Raw genomic sequence first — 19,946 nt, forward strand, 5'->3', positions numbered from 1 at the left:
CAAAAGACAAATTACACAGCTATAGCATAAGCATATGAATATGTCTCCCCCTGAGATTAACAATCTCCCCCTGAGATAAATAATCTCCCCCTGAAATAAATACTCGAAGAACTTTGATAAAAGACTTCCCTGATTATTTCGGTAGAGACGATCATATAAGCTTCTGTCTTCAGAGAATTCATAGCTTCTGACTTCTGCTTCCATTGGACAGCTTCAGAACTTGAATTTCTTTAGATCCTTAGAACACTCACAGCTTCTGATTCCTGCTTCCATCGTGGACAGCTTCAGAACTTGAATTTCTTTGATCTTCAGAACATTCACAGCTTCTGACTTCTGCTTCCATTCAGGACAGCTTCAGAACTTGAGTTTTCTGGATCTTTTGGAACATTCACATCTTCTGATTTCTGCTTCCCTCGGATAGCTTCAGAACTTTGAATGTCTACCAATCATCACTTCATGCTAGATTTGTATCAGAACATTGTTGAATGTACCAGAGCATCATCAGAGCATCTCTACATCCTGAAATGTTACAGAACAAAAACTAAACGACAAAAGTCAGCATGAGCGAGTTAGAACATAATCATGTATGTTTGACCACATTATATGTATCAGAGCCATATAGACTGATATAATGTATCAGAGCAAATAATGTATCAGAGCCATAACATTATATGTATCAGAGCAAATAGAATTTTGTCAAAACAGGATAGACAATATATTCAAATTCTATTATCAGTGCTTCTGATTCATTCTTCTTTCTTGCTTCTGATCTCTGAAGCTTGACAGCACTCAGCTTGCTTCAGTTTCCAAGAGCTTATTCCTTTTACAGAATAACGCTTCTTATGGTTTTGCTTCTGAAGATTCACTTCACTTCTCTGTACCTGCAAAACACTTAAACCATATAGAACTTGCAGTTCTTGTTAGTGAATGTGTGGGAGACTTTACCCAGCAACTGATAGATTTAATCAAATCATTTATCATTTATCTTTCTCCCCCTTTTTGTCATAACATCAAAAAGAATATTAAAAAAAAGATTCAGATGTATAAAACGACAAAAGAAAACATTTTCTGGAAAGTAAAACAAAGCAGGTTTTTCATTGATAATCAAAAAGGTGTACAAGACCGGAATGCAGGAAAACAGATGCAACAAGGAAGGGAAACAACAAAGACCAAAAGACTAAGATCCTAGCCTACGCAAAATCCGCGCCAGAACATCATGAATCCCGTCAGTGCTTGTAGCTTGCCTTGTCATGAAGGAACGAAACTCAGCATTGGCTGCTTCTTGCGCGTCCAAACGAGAAGCCAGCAAAGCTTGATTCTGATGAAGAGTTTCCAAGGTCTCCATCAGAGCTGAGGTTTCACCAGAAGAAGAAGCACCAGCATTTCTGCCCAGAGGGACAGCAATCTCAGCAGGGTGATCTTCTGGAAGATCTTCGGCTTGTGCATCTCCCATTTCCTCATCTGAGTCTGACTCAGAAGGAGCCTTGGCATATTCTGGTTCAGGCAGCTCAGAAGTTCCATCTTCCAATGCTTGAAGAATAGCTGCTAGGTTTATTGGAGGAGTAGGACCAGCAACTTCAGCACGATAAACCACTACTGGAAAGACCATGTGAGGTGCTTTTTCAGAAGGGTTCATTCTGAACCAGTTGAACAGCCACTGAAAATCTCCAGTCAGCACAGGAAACCAGAGCACAGAAGACCGGGGTTTCCACACCACGATATCTCTGCAGAGATTTTCTTCTTCCAACTCATCTGCAGGTATCTTCTCTTCAAGAACGCTTCTGTTCCTGATGAGACAGTGGTGGCTGCTCTCACCAACTTCCAACCGGAGACCACGAACACCAGGAGCTTCAGACATAATCCTTCTCTGAGTGTCTGTAGCCTTATCCAGAAAATCCTGACGAAAGGTATTCCAGAGGTTGTTTGTAGCATACTCATCCAGATGATTAAGGTGAGCAGCACCTAGAATCTCTAACCAGCCATTTACATCAGCATGTAAAGGCTCCAGATATGTTTGAGTGGTAGGAGTTGGAGGGTTGACAGTGAACCTTGAATCGGGAAGAACAACACTATAGGGATTAGGTGTTCTGGTGGGAAAAGGGTATGAGAGGGATGAAGAAATATCTAATGGAAGGGTTAAAGGAGAGGAGATATCAGATGGAGAAGAAGGTGGTTCCGAGAGGATGAATGAGGAGGAAGAGGTGGTGGAGGTCTTTGAAGAGGGAGGTGATTGACGGGAACCGTCAAAGGGTTGATATACTTTGAGAGGGTCATAGGAGATCCTAACTCTTTTAGGTTTGGTTTCTGGTTCAGCAGATGCCTTTCTCTTTTGTTTCCTATCATTGTCTTGATTCCCAGAGCTTGACGATGGATTCATGATGAACTTTCAGATATTGGAAACTGCTAGGGTTTATGATATGAAAAGAGAGAGATGAAAAAGAAACCGAATGCAGAGAGAGAGAAATATGAGAGGGAAAAGAAACGTTTGAAGAGTATAAAAAGAAAACTGAAGAGAGTAAATGATGAAAAGCATTTAATGTTACGTGACATGAGGAGAGATAATAATGACAAAAGACGTGATTTGCACAGTTACCTAAGTAGACATCCCCTCAACTGCACGCACGCTTGTCCAGGAATAGTGAACACGTGTTTACCATCTGGATAGCCAGTTACAGCTGTTTTGCTTTTAGAGAGATTCTGAATCAACTTAAACACTGAAACGTTAGTAATAACTGAATCACAATTTCTAATTGATTTCTATCAGAACTTCTTAAAAAATAATTTCATATCAAAGAATACTCATACGTAAGAATTTCTCATCTTCTCATTCTGAGCTTGTTTCTGAAGACCCAATTTGTACCAATTATATTGAATCCATCTGGTCTAGGAACAAGATCCCAAACGTCATTCCTTGTAAACTGATTTAGTTCTTCTTGCATAGCAATTATCCAGTCTGGATCTTCTAGAGCATGATCAACAGAAGTTGGCTCGATCAAAGATACAAGACCTAATTGACAGTCTGCACTGTTCCTAAGGAATGCTCTTGTTCTGATTGGATCATCCTTCTTTCCAAGAATGACATCTTCTGAATGACCAGAGATGAGTCTGGATGATCTTCTGACAGATGGCTCTTCAGAAATGCTTAGATCCTCCAGAGAAGCTGATACTTGATCTTCCGATTCTTTGCTTCTGAGAGGTTCTGCTTCTGATGCGTTGCTTCTTGGCTCAACAACTTCTGATATGTCAATATCACAATCTGCAAAATTATCAAACTGCTTTGGTTTTTCAGAACCAAGCTTATCATCAAACCTGATATTGATTGATTCTTCTACAACCAATGTTTCAGTATTGTATACTCTGTAGCCTTTTGAGCGTTCAGAATATCCAAGAAGAAAACATTTTTGTGCTTTGGAATCAAACTTACCAAGATGATCTTTAGTGTTCAGAATAAAGCATACACATCCAAAAGGATGGAAATATGAAATGTTGGGCTTTCTATTCTTCCACAATTCATAGGGAGTCTTATTTAGAATAGGTCTGATAGAGATTCTATTCTGAATATAACATGCAGTGTTTATTGCTTCTGCCCAGAAATGCTTAGCCATATTGGTTTCATTGATCATGGTTCTGGCCATTTCTTGCAGAGTCCTATTCTTTCGTTCTATAACCCCATTTTGCTGTGGAGTTCTAGGACAAGAGAAATCATGGGCAATACCATTTTCTTTGAAGAACTCTTCAAAGGATCTGTTCTCAAATTCACCACCATGATCACTTCTGACCTTTATGATTTTACACTCTTTTTCAGATTGAATCTGAATGCAGAAATCAAAGAACACTGAATGAGTCTCATCCTTGTGTTTCAAGAATTTTACCCACGTCCAGCGACTATAATCATCTACGATGACTAATCCATATTTCTTTCCTCTGACAGATGCTGTTTTGACTGGTCCAAACAGATCAATGTGCAAGAGTTCTAATGGCCTTGAGGTAGAAACAACATTCTTAGACTTGAATGCAGGTTTGGAGAACTTGCCCTTCTGACATGCTTCACAAAGAGCATCTGATTGGAATTTCAGATTAGGGAGTCCTCTGACCAGATTCAGTTTGTTAATCTGAGAAATCTTTCTCAAACTAGCATGACCTAATCTTCTGTGCCAGACCCACTGCTCTTCAGAAACAGACATAAGACAAGTCACCTTCTGACTCATAAGATCTTGCAGATCTGTCTTATAAATGTTGTTCTTCCTCTTGCCTGTAAATAGGATTGAGCCATCCTTCTGATTTACAGCCTTGCACGACTCTTGATTAAAGATTATATCATAACCATTGTCACTCAATTGACTGATAGATAAGAGGTTATGTGTTAATCCTTCTACAAGAAGTACATTAGAGATGGAAGGAGAGTTACCAGACTTTATAGTTCCAGAGCCAATTATCTTGCCCTTCTGATCTCCTCCGAACTTGACTTCTCCTCCAGACTTAAGCACCAGGTCTTGGAACATAGACCTTCTTCCTGTCATGTGTCGCGAGCATCCAGAGTCCAGGTACCATGACATGTTGTGCCTTGTCCTTTTTGCAGTCAAGGATATCTGCAATAGGAATAATCTTATCCTTAGGTACCCACATCTTTTTGGGTCCTTTCTTGTTAGATTTTCTCAAGTTCTGATTGAACTTGGATTTAACATTGTAAGCAATAGGAGGAACAGCATGATAATTCTTAATGTGAGTTTCATGATATTTCCTAGGTTGTGTCACATGCTTCTTAGTGTGTGTAATGTGAAAACTTTGTGCATGTGAAGTGTGCCTAATATCATGAGAGTGGCCATACTTGAACTGATCATACAATGGCTTGTATGTGAGTTTCATTTCATCAACAGGTTCAAGTTTGTATGGGGTTTCACCCTCATAACCAATGCCTACTCTTTTGTTTCCAGACACAGCATATATCATAGAAGCTAGCTGACTTCTGCCAATACTTCTAGATAAGAACTTCCTGAAACTTAAATCATATTCTTTCAGAATATGGTTTAGCCTAGGAGTGGATTTTTCTGAATCAGAAGGAGATCCAACATTATTGGATAATTTTAAAAGTTTTTCTTTTAATTCAGAATTCTCCAACTCAAGCTTCTTTGTTTCAAATTCAAATTGCCTTTTCAGCTTTTTGTATTTGAGACTAATCTGAGACTTGAGTTCCAGAAGTTCAGTTAGACCGGAAACTAACTCATCTCTAGTAAGTTCAGAAAATACCTCTTCAGAATCTGATTCTGATGTAGATTCTGATCCATCATCTTCTGTCGCCATCAGCGCACAGTTGGCCTGCTCATCTTCTGAATCATCTTCTGACTCATCCCAGGTTGCCATAAGACCTTTCTTCTTATGAAACTTCTTCTTGGGACTTTCCTTCTGAAGATTTGGACATTCATTCTTGTAGTGTCCAGGCTCATTGCATTCATAGCACATGACCTTCTTCTTGTCAAATCTTCTTTCATCAGAAGATTCTCCACGTTCAAATTTCCTTGAACTTCTGAAGCCTCTGAACTTCCTTTGGTTGGTCTTCCAGAGTTGATTTAGCCTTCTAGAGATCAGGGACAGTTCATCTTCTTCTTCAGATTCTGATTCTTCAGGATCTTCTTCTCTGGCCTGAAAAGCGTTAGTGCATTTCTTGATATTAGATTTTAATGCAATAGACTTACCTTTCTTTTGAGGCTCATTTGCATCCAGCTCAATCTCATGGCTTCTCAAGGCGCTGATAAGCTCTTCCAGAGAAACTTCATTCAGATTCTTCGCAATCTTGAATGCAGTCACCATCGGACCCCATCTTCTGGGTAAGCTTCTGATGATCTTCTTTACATGATCAGCCTTGGTGTATCCTTTGTCAAGAACTCTCAATCCAGCAGTAAGAGTTTGAAATCTTGAAAACATCTTTTCAATGTCTTCATCATCCTCCATCTTGAAGGCTTCGTACTTCTGGATTAAGGCTAGAGCTTTAGTCTCCTTGACTTGAGCATTTCCTTCATGAGTCATTTTCAAGGACTCATATATGTCATAGGCCGTTTCCCTGTTAGATATCTTCTCATACTCAGCATGAGAGATAGCATTCAGCAAAACAGTTCTGCATTTATGATGATTCCTGAAAAGCTTCTTCTGATCATCATTCATTTCTTGCCTTGACAGCTTTACGCCTCTGGCATTTACGGGATGTTTGTAACCATCCATCAGAAGATCCCATAGATCACCATCTAGACCCAGAAAGTAACTTTCCAGTTTATCTTTCCAGTATTCAAAGTTTTCACCATCAAATACCGGCGGTCTAGTATAACCATTGTTACCGTTGTATTGCTCAGCAGAGCCAGATGTAGATGTAGTCTTTTCACTTTCATCAACCATCTTTTAAATGAAGCGTTTTTCTCTTCCTGAATCTTTTCTAAACACGGTTAAGTGCTTGCACCTTAGAACCGGCGCTCTGATGCCAATTGAAGGATAGAAAAACACTTAGAAAGGGGGGGGATTGAATAAGTGTGACTTTAAAATCTTGGGCGATAAAAATAAATTGCACAATTATTTTTATCCTGGTTCGCTGTTAACGAAGCTACTCCAGTCCACCCCCGCAGAGATGATTTACCTCAACTGAGGATTTAATCCACTAATCGCACGGATTACAATGGTTTTCCACTTAGCCGCAACTAAGTCTTCCAGAGTCTTCTGATCACACACTGATCACTCCAGGAACAACTGCTTAGTTCACTCCTAAGACTTTTCTAGAGTCTACTGATCAACACGATCACTCTAGGCTTAGTTCACTCCTAAGACTTTCTGCTCAGCTAACTGCTAAGACTTCCTAGAGTATACTGATCAACACGATCACTCTAGTTCCTTACAACTTAATGTAATCTATTCAAGAGTTTACAAATGCTTCTTAAAAGCGATAATCACAACTGTGATATTTCTCTTAACGTTTAAGCTTAATCTCACTAAGATATTACAACAGCAATGTAGTGAGTTGATGAAGATTCTGAGCTTTGATTGAACAGCGTTTCAGCAAGTTAATTTGAATTGTCTTTGTTCAGGATCGTTAACCTTGCTTCTCATCAGAACTTCATATTTATAGGCGTTGAGAAGATGACCGTTGAGTGCATTTAATGCTTTGCGTGTTCCGTACAGCTTTGCATTTAATGTTATACGCTTTTGTCAACTACCTCGAGCCTTGTTCACGCTGTGTCTACTGACGTAGCCTTTAGTAGCTTTAACGTTCCTTTTGTCAGTCAGCGTAGTCTGCCACGTGTACTTCCTTCTGATCTGATGTTTGAGAATACGACGTTTGAATATCATCAGAGTCAAACAGCTTGGTGCTTAGCATCTTCTGATCTTCTGATCTTGAAGTGCTTCTGAGCGTGATACCATCTTCTGATCTTCAGTGCTTCTGATCTCTTGTTCTTCTGATGCTTCCATAGACTCATGTTCTGATTCTGCTTCGACCATCTTCTGATGTCTTGCCAGACCATGTTCTGATGTTGCATACTGAACCATTTGAGATACAACTTCTGAGCGCTGAATTATGCGTACTCTTTATATATTTCCTGAAAGGGAAATTGCATTGGATTAGAGTACCATATTATCTTAAGCAAAATTCATATTATTGTTATCATCAAAACTAAGATAATTGATAAGAACAAATCTTGTTCTAACACCACCTACCTTTTTTATATCCCCATAGATTTCTTTGAAGAAATAATAGTAGAAATAATATTATTATTAATAATGGACTATTTGTATTTAATTCGAATTTTATCGATGAAGTCGGAATTATTTTATTAAGTTGGCATGATAATTAATCGGATTAATTTGGTTAAATAAAGTTGAAGTATTATCTTATTAATGAGGTTAAAAATAACTTTGGGTTTAATTTGAGTTGTTGTGAAATAAGGAGGGGTTATGTCACTTAGGCCCAATTAAGTTATTTAAGTGATTAAATAAAATAACCTTGCTATGTTGGATTTAGAATTGGAAGAAGGAAGAGTTGTCATAACACAAAGAGGAATAGGGTTTGGAAGAGAGGTGAAGAAGAGAGTCATGGCGGAAGAGAAAAGCTAGAGGAAGTCTAATTTTCGCAGCAAGTTTCTGCAGTGAGACACCTTAGTAAAACGGGCGTTTCTCCCAATCCAACCGTTGGATCGTCGCGGTTTTTGGATACAACGTTCCAGACTCGTAGAGGTAACTTCTTACCAGAGCGATTTTCGTTTTGATGATTTTAAGTCTGTCTGACAAAGCGATTTCTGAACAGGTTTTTGGTGCGTCTCTGCACGTTGTTAGAAAAGATTTTCGGAGAAAAGTTGGAAGCGTCGGCATAAGCTATGGCAACCGGGAGAGTAGAGCAATCTCATATACAAGGTGAGAATGGGGTTCTAGCTCTATAAACGGGATTATGATGAATGATATGTGGGGGTTATGGTTGTATGATTGCCTCTGTTTTGTGTGTTGTGATTGTATTGTTGAATGTTGAAATTGATTGACGTCTGTGAATAAGGTTATAAAAGTTCAATCAATGGTTGTGGGAAATTAACCTAGGGTTTATAATTATTATTAGTGAGGAATTAGTTGTAGAAAATTGCTAGATGTTGGTGGAGTATAACTATAATATTGCTATGTTCCTGTGATGGTCGAAATTGAATTGTACTGGAATCGAAGGAAGAAAATTGAGTTTTAATTTTGTCGGAAGATGCTGTCAGCGCAAGTAAGTGCCAAGGTTTGGACGCGGCGCAAACTGAAGGTTTTTGTGGTGTTCGCGGCGCAAATAGAGGTTCGCGGCGCGTGCTATACGAGTTTTAGAAATATGTTTTGATTTCTGGATGTTGATGTTTTATGTTGGTTGTTGGGATCAAACCTTAGTAGGATTAACTTGAGAAGAATTATAATTATTATTAGTGAATAAATTGGTTTAAATTAATTAGAATATTATACCGTTTGAATTGATTAATTTAATTAGTAGAAATTATAGTGATGATTCTTAGTGATGAGATATGTAGTTAATGAATTAAGTTGTATAAAGATGGAATTTGTGTGAAGAAGAAATAGCAGTAGTAATAACGATGATATATGTAGCAGGCTGAATTAGTAGCATAATTGGAATTAATAATAGAATTAACAAATAGTAGAATTGGAATTAGAATGATAAGAATTGGTGGTAGTAGATTAATTAATAAATTGAAGAATTAGTACCTAGATGTTTAGGGGCTGTTTTGTAATGATTAAGTTGATGCAATTGATGCATGTTTAAGTTGTTGATTTCGTTGCTGTTGTTTTGGTTGTTGGTGTTGTTGATACGTTGATTAAGTTGCAAGTCTTATGACCAATGTTGTTTAAGTTATTGATGATGCGTTGATTAAGTTGCAGGTCTTATGACCAAGGTTGATTAAGTTGTTTGCGGTTGTTGCATTGTTGTAGTTGTTGTTATTGTTGCATGCATACATTTGCATATTACGTTGGCCTGGATTGGCAAAATGTTTAAGTTGGCCTTGATGACACCTGTTTAAGTTGGCCTTGATGGCACCTCTTTAAGTTGAAATGTCTCGATAACATGGCATATGTTTAAGTTGGGAGTTCTGCTCCAATGGTACCACATGCATTTGCACAGTTGAGTCGCATTTGAGTCGCATTCCACGTGGATGAGTAAACCGGATTAAAATAAAATAACGAAATTCCACGTGGAGTTATAAAAAAAATAAAATAAATGCCACGTGTGCAGCATATCCAGAGTCGACATTTTTTTATTGTCCACGTAGTTAATTTTTTGAAAAAAAAAAATGGAAGAGAGTTTTTAATGATGGTAATATATTTTGTGAGATGTGTTACAAATTTTTTTTTTTAAGGGGAAAAAATCAAAACACGCCTATATGGCAGGGGTAAAATGCCTTTAACACTTATATTAATAACAATTATTATTATTATTATAAACTTCTCATATTTAACAACTTCTCACATTTATAATTCCATATATATATATATATATATATATATATATATCAAATAATTTTAATTATATTATTTATTTAATTGACATTATAATATTAATATTGAGCCACTGATATAAAATAATAATAATAATAATAATAATAATAATAATAATAATAATAATAATAATAATAATAAGAAGAAGAAGGTTTAAACTATACGAAATTATTTAATTAAAAAATTAAATTTGATTTTATCACTTTAAATTAACACATTTATGTTACAAAAAAAATCTCACTCTCTCCATTTATTGACTTTATTTTAAAATTTTATGTTATTCCTTTAATTCTACATTTCTAACATCATTTCTTCTAATTATTTTTTTAATTTTTGTTTATAGAGGTAATTTTTTTAATATATTCTAATGTAAAATATTCTACCACATGTTTTTGTTTTTGTCAATAAAGAAGCGAAAAATTAAGATTTAAATATATTATAACAAAGACTCTTATAAATTTATGATATTTTTATAATATAATTTTCATAGCTAAATTTTGATATTATCATATTATATATATATATATATATATATATATATATATATATATATATATATATATATATATATATATATATATCCCATCAAAAAATATCTCTCAATTGACATTCACTATTTTATTTTTTTTCTTTATCTATTCATTTAATTGTCCGTTTCGAATTTTATAACTTTAATTCTCATAAAATATTCAGTTTAATTTCTCATATTGTAAATAGAAAATGATAGGTCATAACTTAGGGCTGGAAATGAGTCGAGTCGAACTCGCCTCAACTCAGTTCGACTCATTAAGAATTAACCGAGTTCGAGTTCATGACGAACTTCTTTTTCAGCTCAAACTCGACTCGTTAAGAATGAGCCGACTTTATATTCGAGTTCGGGTTTATCACGAACTTTTGTTTCAGCTTAAACTCGACTTGTTAGAAATTCACGAAGATCTCGGTTCAACTCGTTAGATTTATCTTGTTAGGTTCAACTCGCTTATTTCACGGACTTAAAAGTTATTTTTTAAAGTGTGTATATATATATATATATATATATATATATATATATATATATATATATATATATTTTGACATATTAATTTAATATTTCTTAAATAAAAAATATATAAATAAAATAAAAGTTATAAAATTGGAATTTATACGATGTTAATTTTATTTGTATAATTATTTGTAGAAATATTTTGCTCACTTAAGAATATAAATTATCAATTGAAACCGTTAGATTAAAATAAAATATGATACTAAGACGTAGAGCAAATTTTTAAACCTACACTTAAAGACAACATAATCTATCTCATATATAATCGAATTGACTCATGAACCTAACAAGTTGAACTATGTATAGTTCAAGTTCAGCTCGTTTAGCTAACGAACTTGGTTTTTAGCTCATACTCAGCTCATTTGGTTCATGAACCTAGTTCAACGATTTAATTTTTGAATTGAGTTTCGAACTATTTTCGAGTTAGTTTGGTTAATTATCATCCCTAGTCATAACATTAATAATAGTATAATAAAACACCAATAAAATGCCATGTCTCTTTGCATTCCTCCACACATATATAACCTCACTTAATCTCATATTCATATGCATTGTCTGCTACAAATTTAACAAACTCACCATTTTATATGATTTTTTTATCATATATGCTACTGATACAACTTCTACAAGTAAGTTTTTTTTTCTCCTAATATTTTTTAAATTAGTGTGCTTTAAAGGGAAGTTTATAAGTAAGTTTATCTTATTATTAAATCTCGTATTCAATTATTATATTTTCATGAAAAATATATTATATGTTTTTGTTGATCAGATGTAACTGAGTTTATTATTGAAGAAAATCTAATTGAGAAGCCCATACATACAAATGTTGATATCAAGTCCCTCAATATTTAAAAAACCAAAATCAGATAGATTAAAGATAACTATTTCTTCCTATTTATTTTTTTAATACTTATATGGATGAACGGTGTATCATATCAAATACTATATTTAGCTTAAAATTGTGGAAGCTAAAATAATATTTGTCTACTTTTTATTCGGATGCAACTCTTTGTCCAAATCGACTACTGGAGATCTAAGTGTTGTTCTAGGAGATTTAGATCATCAACAAGTAAAGAATTGATGACAAAAGAAGAAGTATATTATGTATATTAATAATTTTTGTTATACCATAGTAAATTAATAGTAGTAAACATGCTTATATTATTAAATTATTTGAGAGATTTTTATTCACTTTTTAAATTGATGTTATTGAACATGTGTCATATATTATGAAATTGTATTAAAAAACCTTTTACTCTAAATTATGACTATTTTGAAAATATTGATTCAATATTAGATTATTTTAAAAAAACATTAATTAAAAAAATCTCACAACTATTTTTTTAATATTCTATACACTCTTGTATTATTATTATTATTATTATTATTATTAAATTTATAGAAGAAAAATTATACTAACTTTTAAATTTATAATTTTGAAATTCTCAAGTGTATCTACTATGTGTTGAATGCAGTATAGGGCAAGCAACAAAAAAGATTTGGAAATATTGATCCGGGAATTATTGTCCTCAGAGATGGAGAGATGTCATTCAACAGTTTCTACGGTTTCGAACTTTGGTTTGAATGAGCAAAAAGTAAACAAAGATATAAACAGGAAGAGAATAAACACATTCTTAGAAGAGAAATAGCTTATCAGGAATGTAATTATATTCACTCTTCACAAACATACACTTACCAACCCGTTATACTCATACACTTACCAACCCGTTATACTCAACCTACGATACTCATATATGTCATCACGTATCACTCACATAAGTGTCCATCTCTGGAGCACAAACGAGATCATCTCACAACTAAGGTATCTCTAACGCGAAGTCGCGAGAACATCCGTATTCTCGCGTCGGGGATCTCTCACGCGCCGCTCAAACACGAAAGCATTAAGTACAGATACCCACAGTGAATGCTAGCTTTAAATCTATCTCTAGAGTTCAGAACCAACAGATTATCATCCTAGATAAGGATTCAAGAAGTTTATCTCTAAAGCAACCTAAATCCCCAACATAGAGCAAAATTTCAGAACATCAACACAGATTTGTAAAGCAAGTTAAACATAACATTATAATCGGTAAATATACATAAAATTCGAGTAACTATACAAACAAACCCAACACAAAGAAATACACAGAGAGTAGAAAAGATAAATCAAACATCTCGCGGGTTGTCAGCTCCGGTTGATGAAAAATCCACCTCCGATCTTCCAAGTGCATGACCCGGTGTTGTTTTCTAAGTCAATCTTGATCTAAGAATGGAAATGATGGAGTTGGAACCAAAAACTCTCCAAAATCATAACCCTAACATGTACAAATGAAGAGAATATAAACACAATTTTGCGCAGGTCCGCTAAGCGGACTACACTTATTTCCCAAAATATCTGCAACAGTACAGGCGATCCCGCTCAGCGAGACCCCTCCGCTAAGCAGACCCAAAACTCTTTCCAGCTTCTGCCAAGCTCCGCTTGTGCTCCGCTAAGCGGACCTTCTGCTACACAACTTCCTTATTTAGCTCCAAAACTGCGCAATCGAAGCCACGACACTTTATTCCTCAAGACTCCCATATGCATAAATACCTATAAAAACAAAGGAAAACTATTAAATGATACACAAAAGAGATGAAAACTAAGTATGTGAATATATACACAAAAGTGGGAATTTTATTACAAGAGCGGAATGAATAGAATCGATAAGTGCCACAAATATATACTCAAAATATCGACATTTTGGCACTTATCACTATGCTATTAAACAGAAAATAAATTCACTAATAATAATAATCATATATATTTAGTACCAATAGAGATAAAAAGTTGTTTATTTGACATGATTTTTTATTAAATACACTTTTTTATAAACAATATAATATATTTTATTTTAATAATATATAATAATCAATTCCATTTACTCAATTTTTAAATATTTTTTAATTGAGTTATATTTTATTTTAATATTTAATATTCAAATCAATTTCTCATTTTTTGAATAAAAATGATAGGTCATAAGATTAATACTATTACAAATTATAAATAGAAATTATTTAGAAATACATTAATCTCTTACAATTCTCCTATACATTTTTAACCATTATAATTGCATATTATAATAGACACTTTAATAATATAGTATCAGACATTTTTTAACACATTATTTTCTATAATCAAATAATTTAATATTTTAAATTTAAATTTTATGTTTGTATAAATCAATTTAAATTCTCATACCATTAGGAGAATTCTTGAGGTTGAATGAACTATAAATTTTTTTAAAAAATATTTTTAAATGAATTGTTTTTTTTTCTTATCTCAATGAAAAAGAATGTTCTGATCATTATAATTTTTCTAAAAAAGAAAAAAATACATCTTAACATTATTGTTTTTGTTTCGGCCTCTTAAACCACTTTTGATATCATTTGTCCTCACTATTTTAATATCGAATACAATTTTTTCTTCTTTTATTATAGGAGCAAGTAAATCTTTGAACATATACAAGCTAATTTAATCATAAAAAATATGCAAGTTAGCCATAATTTTTATTTTTATTTCTCCAACAAATAATCATGTTCAAACTTCAAACCATAATAAACCAAAATAATTTATTTTTCTATCATTAAAATATTTATTTAAATACTTTCTGATTAATGCCGTGCAACGCACGGTTTATTACCTAGTAAAAGTAAATTAAAAAGGCAAAATTTACGGAATAAAAAATAATTTTTTCTTCTTATTCTCTGCAGACATAAGCCCTAATCTTTTTCTGTGCTTGGCGGCACCATCCCAACACTTTCAACAAACCCTACCCTCACTTCCGAGCCATTCTCTGTATCTGCAATGGCGAAGAAGAAAGAGAGGAACGTTAACGTCTCAGGAAAACCTAAGCACTCTCTCGATGCTAACCGCAGCAATGACTCGAAGACGGAATCGCGGTCCGCCGCCACAGTCCGCCGTCTCAAGATGTACAAAACCCGACCCGTTCGTAACAGCGGAGGCAAAATCCTTAGGCAAGAGTATCAATCCAAAGACCTTCCAAGCACTCGAATCAAACCCGATCGTCAATGGTTTGGTATGTTCAACTTCACCTCATGTGAATTCGAATTCGAATTCAATCGGTTAATTGTTAATTAGTACTAACTACGATTTGAGATTTGCAGGGAATACTCGCGTTGTGAATCAGAAAGAGCTTGAGTTTTTCAGAGATGAAATGGCTAAGCATAGTTCGAGTAATTATAATGTTATTCTCAAGGGGAAGAATTTACCTATGTCGCTTCTTAATGATCACCAGAAGGTTTGTTTCTTCAGATGCAGAATTGTTGCAATGGTTTTGTGCTCAAATTTATAATTTATGAGAAATATATGTGTATTTACTCGCTTATGAATTTTGAATGTAGCAAGCAAGGGTTCACCTTCTTGATAGAGAGCCTTTTTCGGATGCTTTTGGACCTAAGACTAAAAGAAAACGTCCAAGCCTTTTGGCTACTGACTATGAGTCTTTAGCTAAGAAAGCTGATGGTTCTCAAGGTAGAAATCATGGTTTCTCTCTAAATTAGGTTGTTTAGTTAGGATTTCTTTGGATTGTTGTAATCGGATGCAGCGAATCATTTAAAATCGGATGGAGTGGAGTTGAATGGAGTGATATGGATTTCATTCCATTCCATCACTTATCACTCCTTCTATTAGGGCGGAATGAACAACTTGCCTTGTTCCATCCTAAAATTTCCAAACAATATAGTGGCATATTCGTTCCGCTCCGTTCATTTCATAATAACCACACATAGTCTTAGCATTAGCATGAGATATGCTAAGTTTATTTGTGCTTTTTTTTTTGAAGGAAAAACATGTTTTACACTAACAGATAGTTTTAAAAGAAAAAGATGTGTTATTTTTTCAGAAGTAAAAAATATCTTTAAAAATTGCATAAAAGTGATTTTTTAACTTAATTTTTTATGGTTTCTTAGTGGGAATATTTGTTTATATGTGGTGTGTTTCTTTCACCAAATGATGCTGAACATTATCTGATAACTGTTATTGATTATTTCCTATGCAGATGCTTTTGAAGAGAAGTATGATGCATCTGCAGAAGCTAATGAAGCAGATGGATTTAGAGATTTAGTGCGGCATAACATGTTTGATAAAGGTCAAAGCAAACGCATATGGGGGGAACTATACAAAGTGATAGATTCTTCAGATGTTGTTGTCCAGGTAGTGTTTCATGTTGCTATGATTTTTGTTAAACTTTTCATGTACATATATGATGACCTGTCAAAAATATTTGTATGTTTCAATTCTATTAATATTATTTTGTGAAATGGTTAAAAATTATTCTTTTTGATGTGCATTTCAATTTCAAATTTGCAAACCGCCTTGCTCTGCCAATGTGAAACCCTTATCTGAATTTTAGTAACATTTTTCATAGAAGTAAGGGACAAAAGATAGAAGCTTGGTAGTTAGCTTGTTATACTTTTAAGTTCTAAATCAATTTTCTCTATAGGATTGTTTCATGTTTTTTTAAAGTGATGAATTCATGGCAATTCAAATTTCTGACCTTCATATTCCGGTAGATATCACAACACTCTCCTCTTCAGTCTTTGAAAATATTTTATCTACAATGATACAGGTTATAGATGCAAGGGATCCACAAGGCACAAGATGTTACCATTTAGAGAAGCATTTGAAAGAAAATTGCAAGCACAAACACTTGGTGCTTTTATTGAACAAGGTTACAAACTTTTTTTTTTGCTTTTGTTTTAAACTGTTCCTAAATACCATAACTTTGTATATTACATCATAATACATCTTAAATAATTTCAAATCCCTATATTTTTCAGTGTGATCTAATTCCCGCTTGGGCAACAAAAGGATGGCTTAGAGTTTTGTCAAAAGAATATCCAACTTTAGCATTCCATGCAAGTATTAATAAGTCCTTTGGAAAGGTATACTTGTGACTAAATCTTATTTGATTTGTTTGCTAATTTCCTGCAATGTCTTAATTCATCAATAAAAAAAGACAATTGAAGTTGGAGATTGTATGTATCCTCAACCATTTGTTATATTTTAGTCTCACCATATCTTTCTTTCCTCTCCTTTAACTCATGTATTCTCAGCTACTTGCTATCTTTTCATTGGTCTTTATCATGCGTAGGGATCACTTCTATCGGTTCTGAGACAATTTGCAAGATTGAAAAGCGATAAGCAAGCAATATCTGTTGGTTTCGTTGGATATCCAAATGTTGGGAAATCATCTGTGATCAATACATTGCGTACAAAGAATGTAATCCTTCTTTCTCATTAAGCGGTTCTTATTTCATGCTTAAGCTGTTCTTAGATATAAATTAAAGCATATAAGTACAAGTAAATTTTCAACTCTGGAATCATAAGCATTTTAGCTTGCTGATTGACATGTGGTCACTTAATGTCTCACAGGTTTGCAAGGTTGCTCCAATTCCAGGGGAAACAAAAGTCTGGCAGTATATAACCCTTACAAAGAGGATCTTTTTAATCGACTGTCCTGGTGTTGTCTACCACAACAAGGACACTGAAACAGATGTTGTGTTGAAGGGTGTGGTAGGTTTTCTCCTATTTTCTTTTCACTTTGGTTGCATGATACTTAACTAAAGAAGGTTTTAACCAGTCATCAAATTTTGCAAATGTTAATTGGAAGAGCACAGTAACTGTTTGATTCATATGGGTCACCTCACCTCTATAAGGGAAATGATATATATAATGTTTCTTTTAAGCTTCCTAAGACTATAAAAAGAATGTGTATCTGAAGGAAGGAAATCCCCTGGTATAACTCTGTTTAGATATCCTAAGTTTTGTTGGGTTGTGATATTATTCACACCCTTCAGAATATATTGTGACTAATATTGCTTCTCCCTCATTTTGATTTGTCAGAATGGTTGTCAGCACATACTTGTTTGACTCCCCAATGAATAATTTATGTGAATGCTTACTAACAATAGAAGCTCTTGTGGAATTCAGTTTACATGTGATAGATCTTTATACCCTGTTAGCCTTTCTAGAGTTCACATGTAGAATGATGCTTTTAAGAAATATTTGGGGTTCTAACAACATGTCTGTTAGATATTTTATCATTATTTATAATATTCCTATCTGGCTGAATACTTGAATTATTTCTAGGTACGTGTAACAAACTTGAAAGATGCTGCTGACCATATAGGTGAGGTTTTGAAACGCGTGAAGAAGGAGCACTTGACAAGAGCTTATAAAATAAAAGAGTGGTATGATTTGTTGTCTCCTAACTTCTTGGTGAATGATAGATTTTCAAAAAGTGTGTCCGTCTTTGGTACTCTTGTGTTTGCTATGGACCACCAACTTTTTGAAAGCTTGTTTGCTTTTTGATAGCTTGTTTAAAGATTTTGTTTTGCTCTGCCTGTAGTTTTATTTTAGTATCCTCTGAAGAATTATTAACAATCAGGTGGTGGTGGCATGATTATTATTGATGCGACTACTACACGCCATTTCATATTCACCTCGATTTGCTCATCTTTTTTCTATTATAGCTTTTATACAACGTGACAAAAAATAGCTTGCATACAAAAACTAGGTATTTGATAATTTCTATTACTTTGTCATCAGGGTTGATGAAAATGACTTCCTACTTCAGCTCTGCAAATCATCTGGCAAACTCCTGAAGGTATTCTCTTAAGCTTTTGATCCTCTGCCTACATTATAAAATAAAAATGACCAGTTTTTTCCCCTTTATGCGTAAACATGTTAAATCGGGTCATTTATTTATTTTTCCAATTTGTTTTTCTTGGAAGTGTATTTTTTTTTGCTTCCGTAAGAAGCAATGATAGATTTTGGTGTGTGACTTTTACTCTGTCATTCTCAGGGTGGTGAACCTGACCTGATGACTGCAGCAAAGATGATACTTCATGACTGGCAGAGGGGTAAAATTCCCTTTTTTGTTCCTCCTCCTAGGCAGAATGACGTGTCCGAGGCAGAGGAGCCTAATGTTAATGGCATTGATGTTGATGAGACAATTGACCCTAACCAGGCATCTGCTGCCATTAAAGCTATAGCAAATGTTCTTTCATCCCAGCAGCAAAGGAATGTACCGGTTCAAGGGGATTTATATACTGAGAATGAGATGAAGGGAGAAACTGCTGACCAACTTCAATACACAGCAGATGATACAGATGAAGATAGCGACTCATCTGAGGATGATCCATCCACTGAGGTTCCATCTGAGCAGCTTATTTCTGACGAGGCAGTACCAACAAGCGAAACATGAGTTTTGGTTGCAGGTTTAGTTGTTAGGGCTTATGTTTTGAAGAGAAGAAGCTCCATTTCCGCCGCATCTTTATCATAAGCCAGCTCCATTTCAGGACTTCAATGTGCCTCACATACGATTGTCAAATGCATCAATTTTGCTTTTGGGAATTCTGTTATGGTAACATAAATGAAGCCTCAGTGATGGTTATCAACTGATCTTTGGATGCAGAGTAGATTTTGATTTCTTGAGCATAGTTTTAGTGATATAGTTTTCCCAATGATGGATACTTTGTTCTATTTATTTGTAATTTTTACCATTCTAAGTTTTGCTTTGCTATCCATATAATGAGACACCAGAGAAGTTTGAATTTACAATTTCTAGCAATAGGCTGATCTGCTTGTTTTAAATCCTAAAATTTTAAGCTAAATATTTTATATGCACCCTAATTTTTATCACATCTTTGGATTGTGTAAATTTGTTTTTTTAATAGAAATTGGATATATATGCGCGCAATTGTAGAAATTAATCTCTTGAATTAGGGAGGACTACAATGAGCGACAAAGTTCTCTTTTTAACACCCCTAGCTTAGGGATGAATTTGAACCAAGAATATGTAGAACCTTATGTTTAAAGAGGTCTTGTGCTCATGAT

The 19,946-nt window shown here is 34.3% G+C and overlaps 1 protein-coding gene across 1 annotated transcript; it reads left to right on the forward strand.

Annotated features, from left to right (window-relative positions):
• Nucleotides 1-14,786: 14,786 nt before the first annotated feature.
• On the forward strand, nucleotides 14,787-19,751 carry LOC131654065 (nuclear/nucleolar GTPase 2-like). The gene is made up of 11 exons (XM_058924477.1): nucleotides 14,787-15,123; nucleotides 15,212-15,345; nucleotides 15,449-15,578; nucleotides 16,105-16,259; nucleotides 16,675-16,776; nucleotides 16,886-16,990; nucleotides 17,200-17,328; nucleotides 17,481-17,621; nucleotides 18,198-18,298; nucleotides 18,657-18,714; nucleotides 18,913-19,751. Exons 1-11 carry the CDS (start codon nucleotides 14,892-14,894, stop codon nucleotides 19,312-19,314), a joined length of 1,689 nt encoding a protein of 562 aa, XP_058780460.1. The 5' UTR covers nucleotides 14,787-14,891; the 3' UTR covers nucleotides 19,315-19,751.
• The last annotated feature ends 195 nt before the right edge of the window (nucleotides 19,752-19,946 follow it).

The sequence above is a fragment of the Vicia villosa genome, linkage group LG2 (genome assembly GCF_029867415.1).
Source record: "Vicia villosa cultivar HV-30 ecotype Madison, WI linkage group LG2, Vvil1.0, whole genome shotgun sequence".
Classification (NCBI taxonomy): domain Eukaryota; kingdom Viridiplantae; phylum Streptophyta; class Magnoliopsida; order Fabales; family Fabaceae; genus Vicia; species Vicia villosa.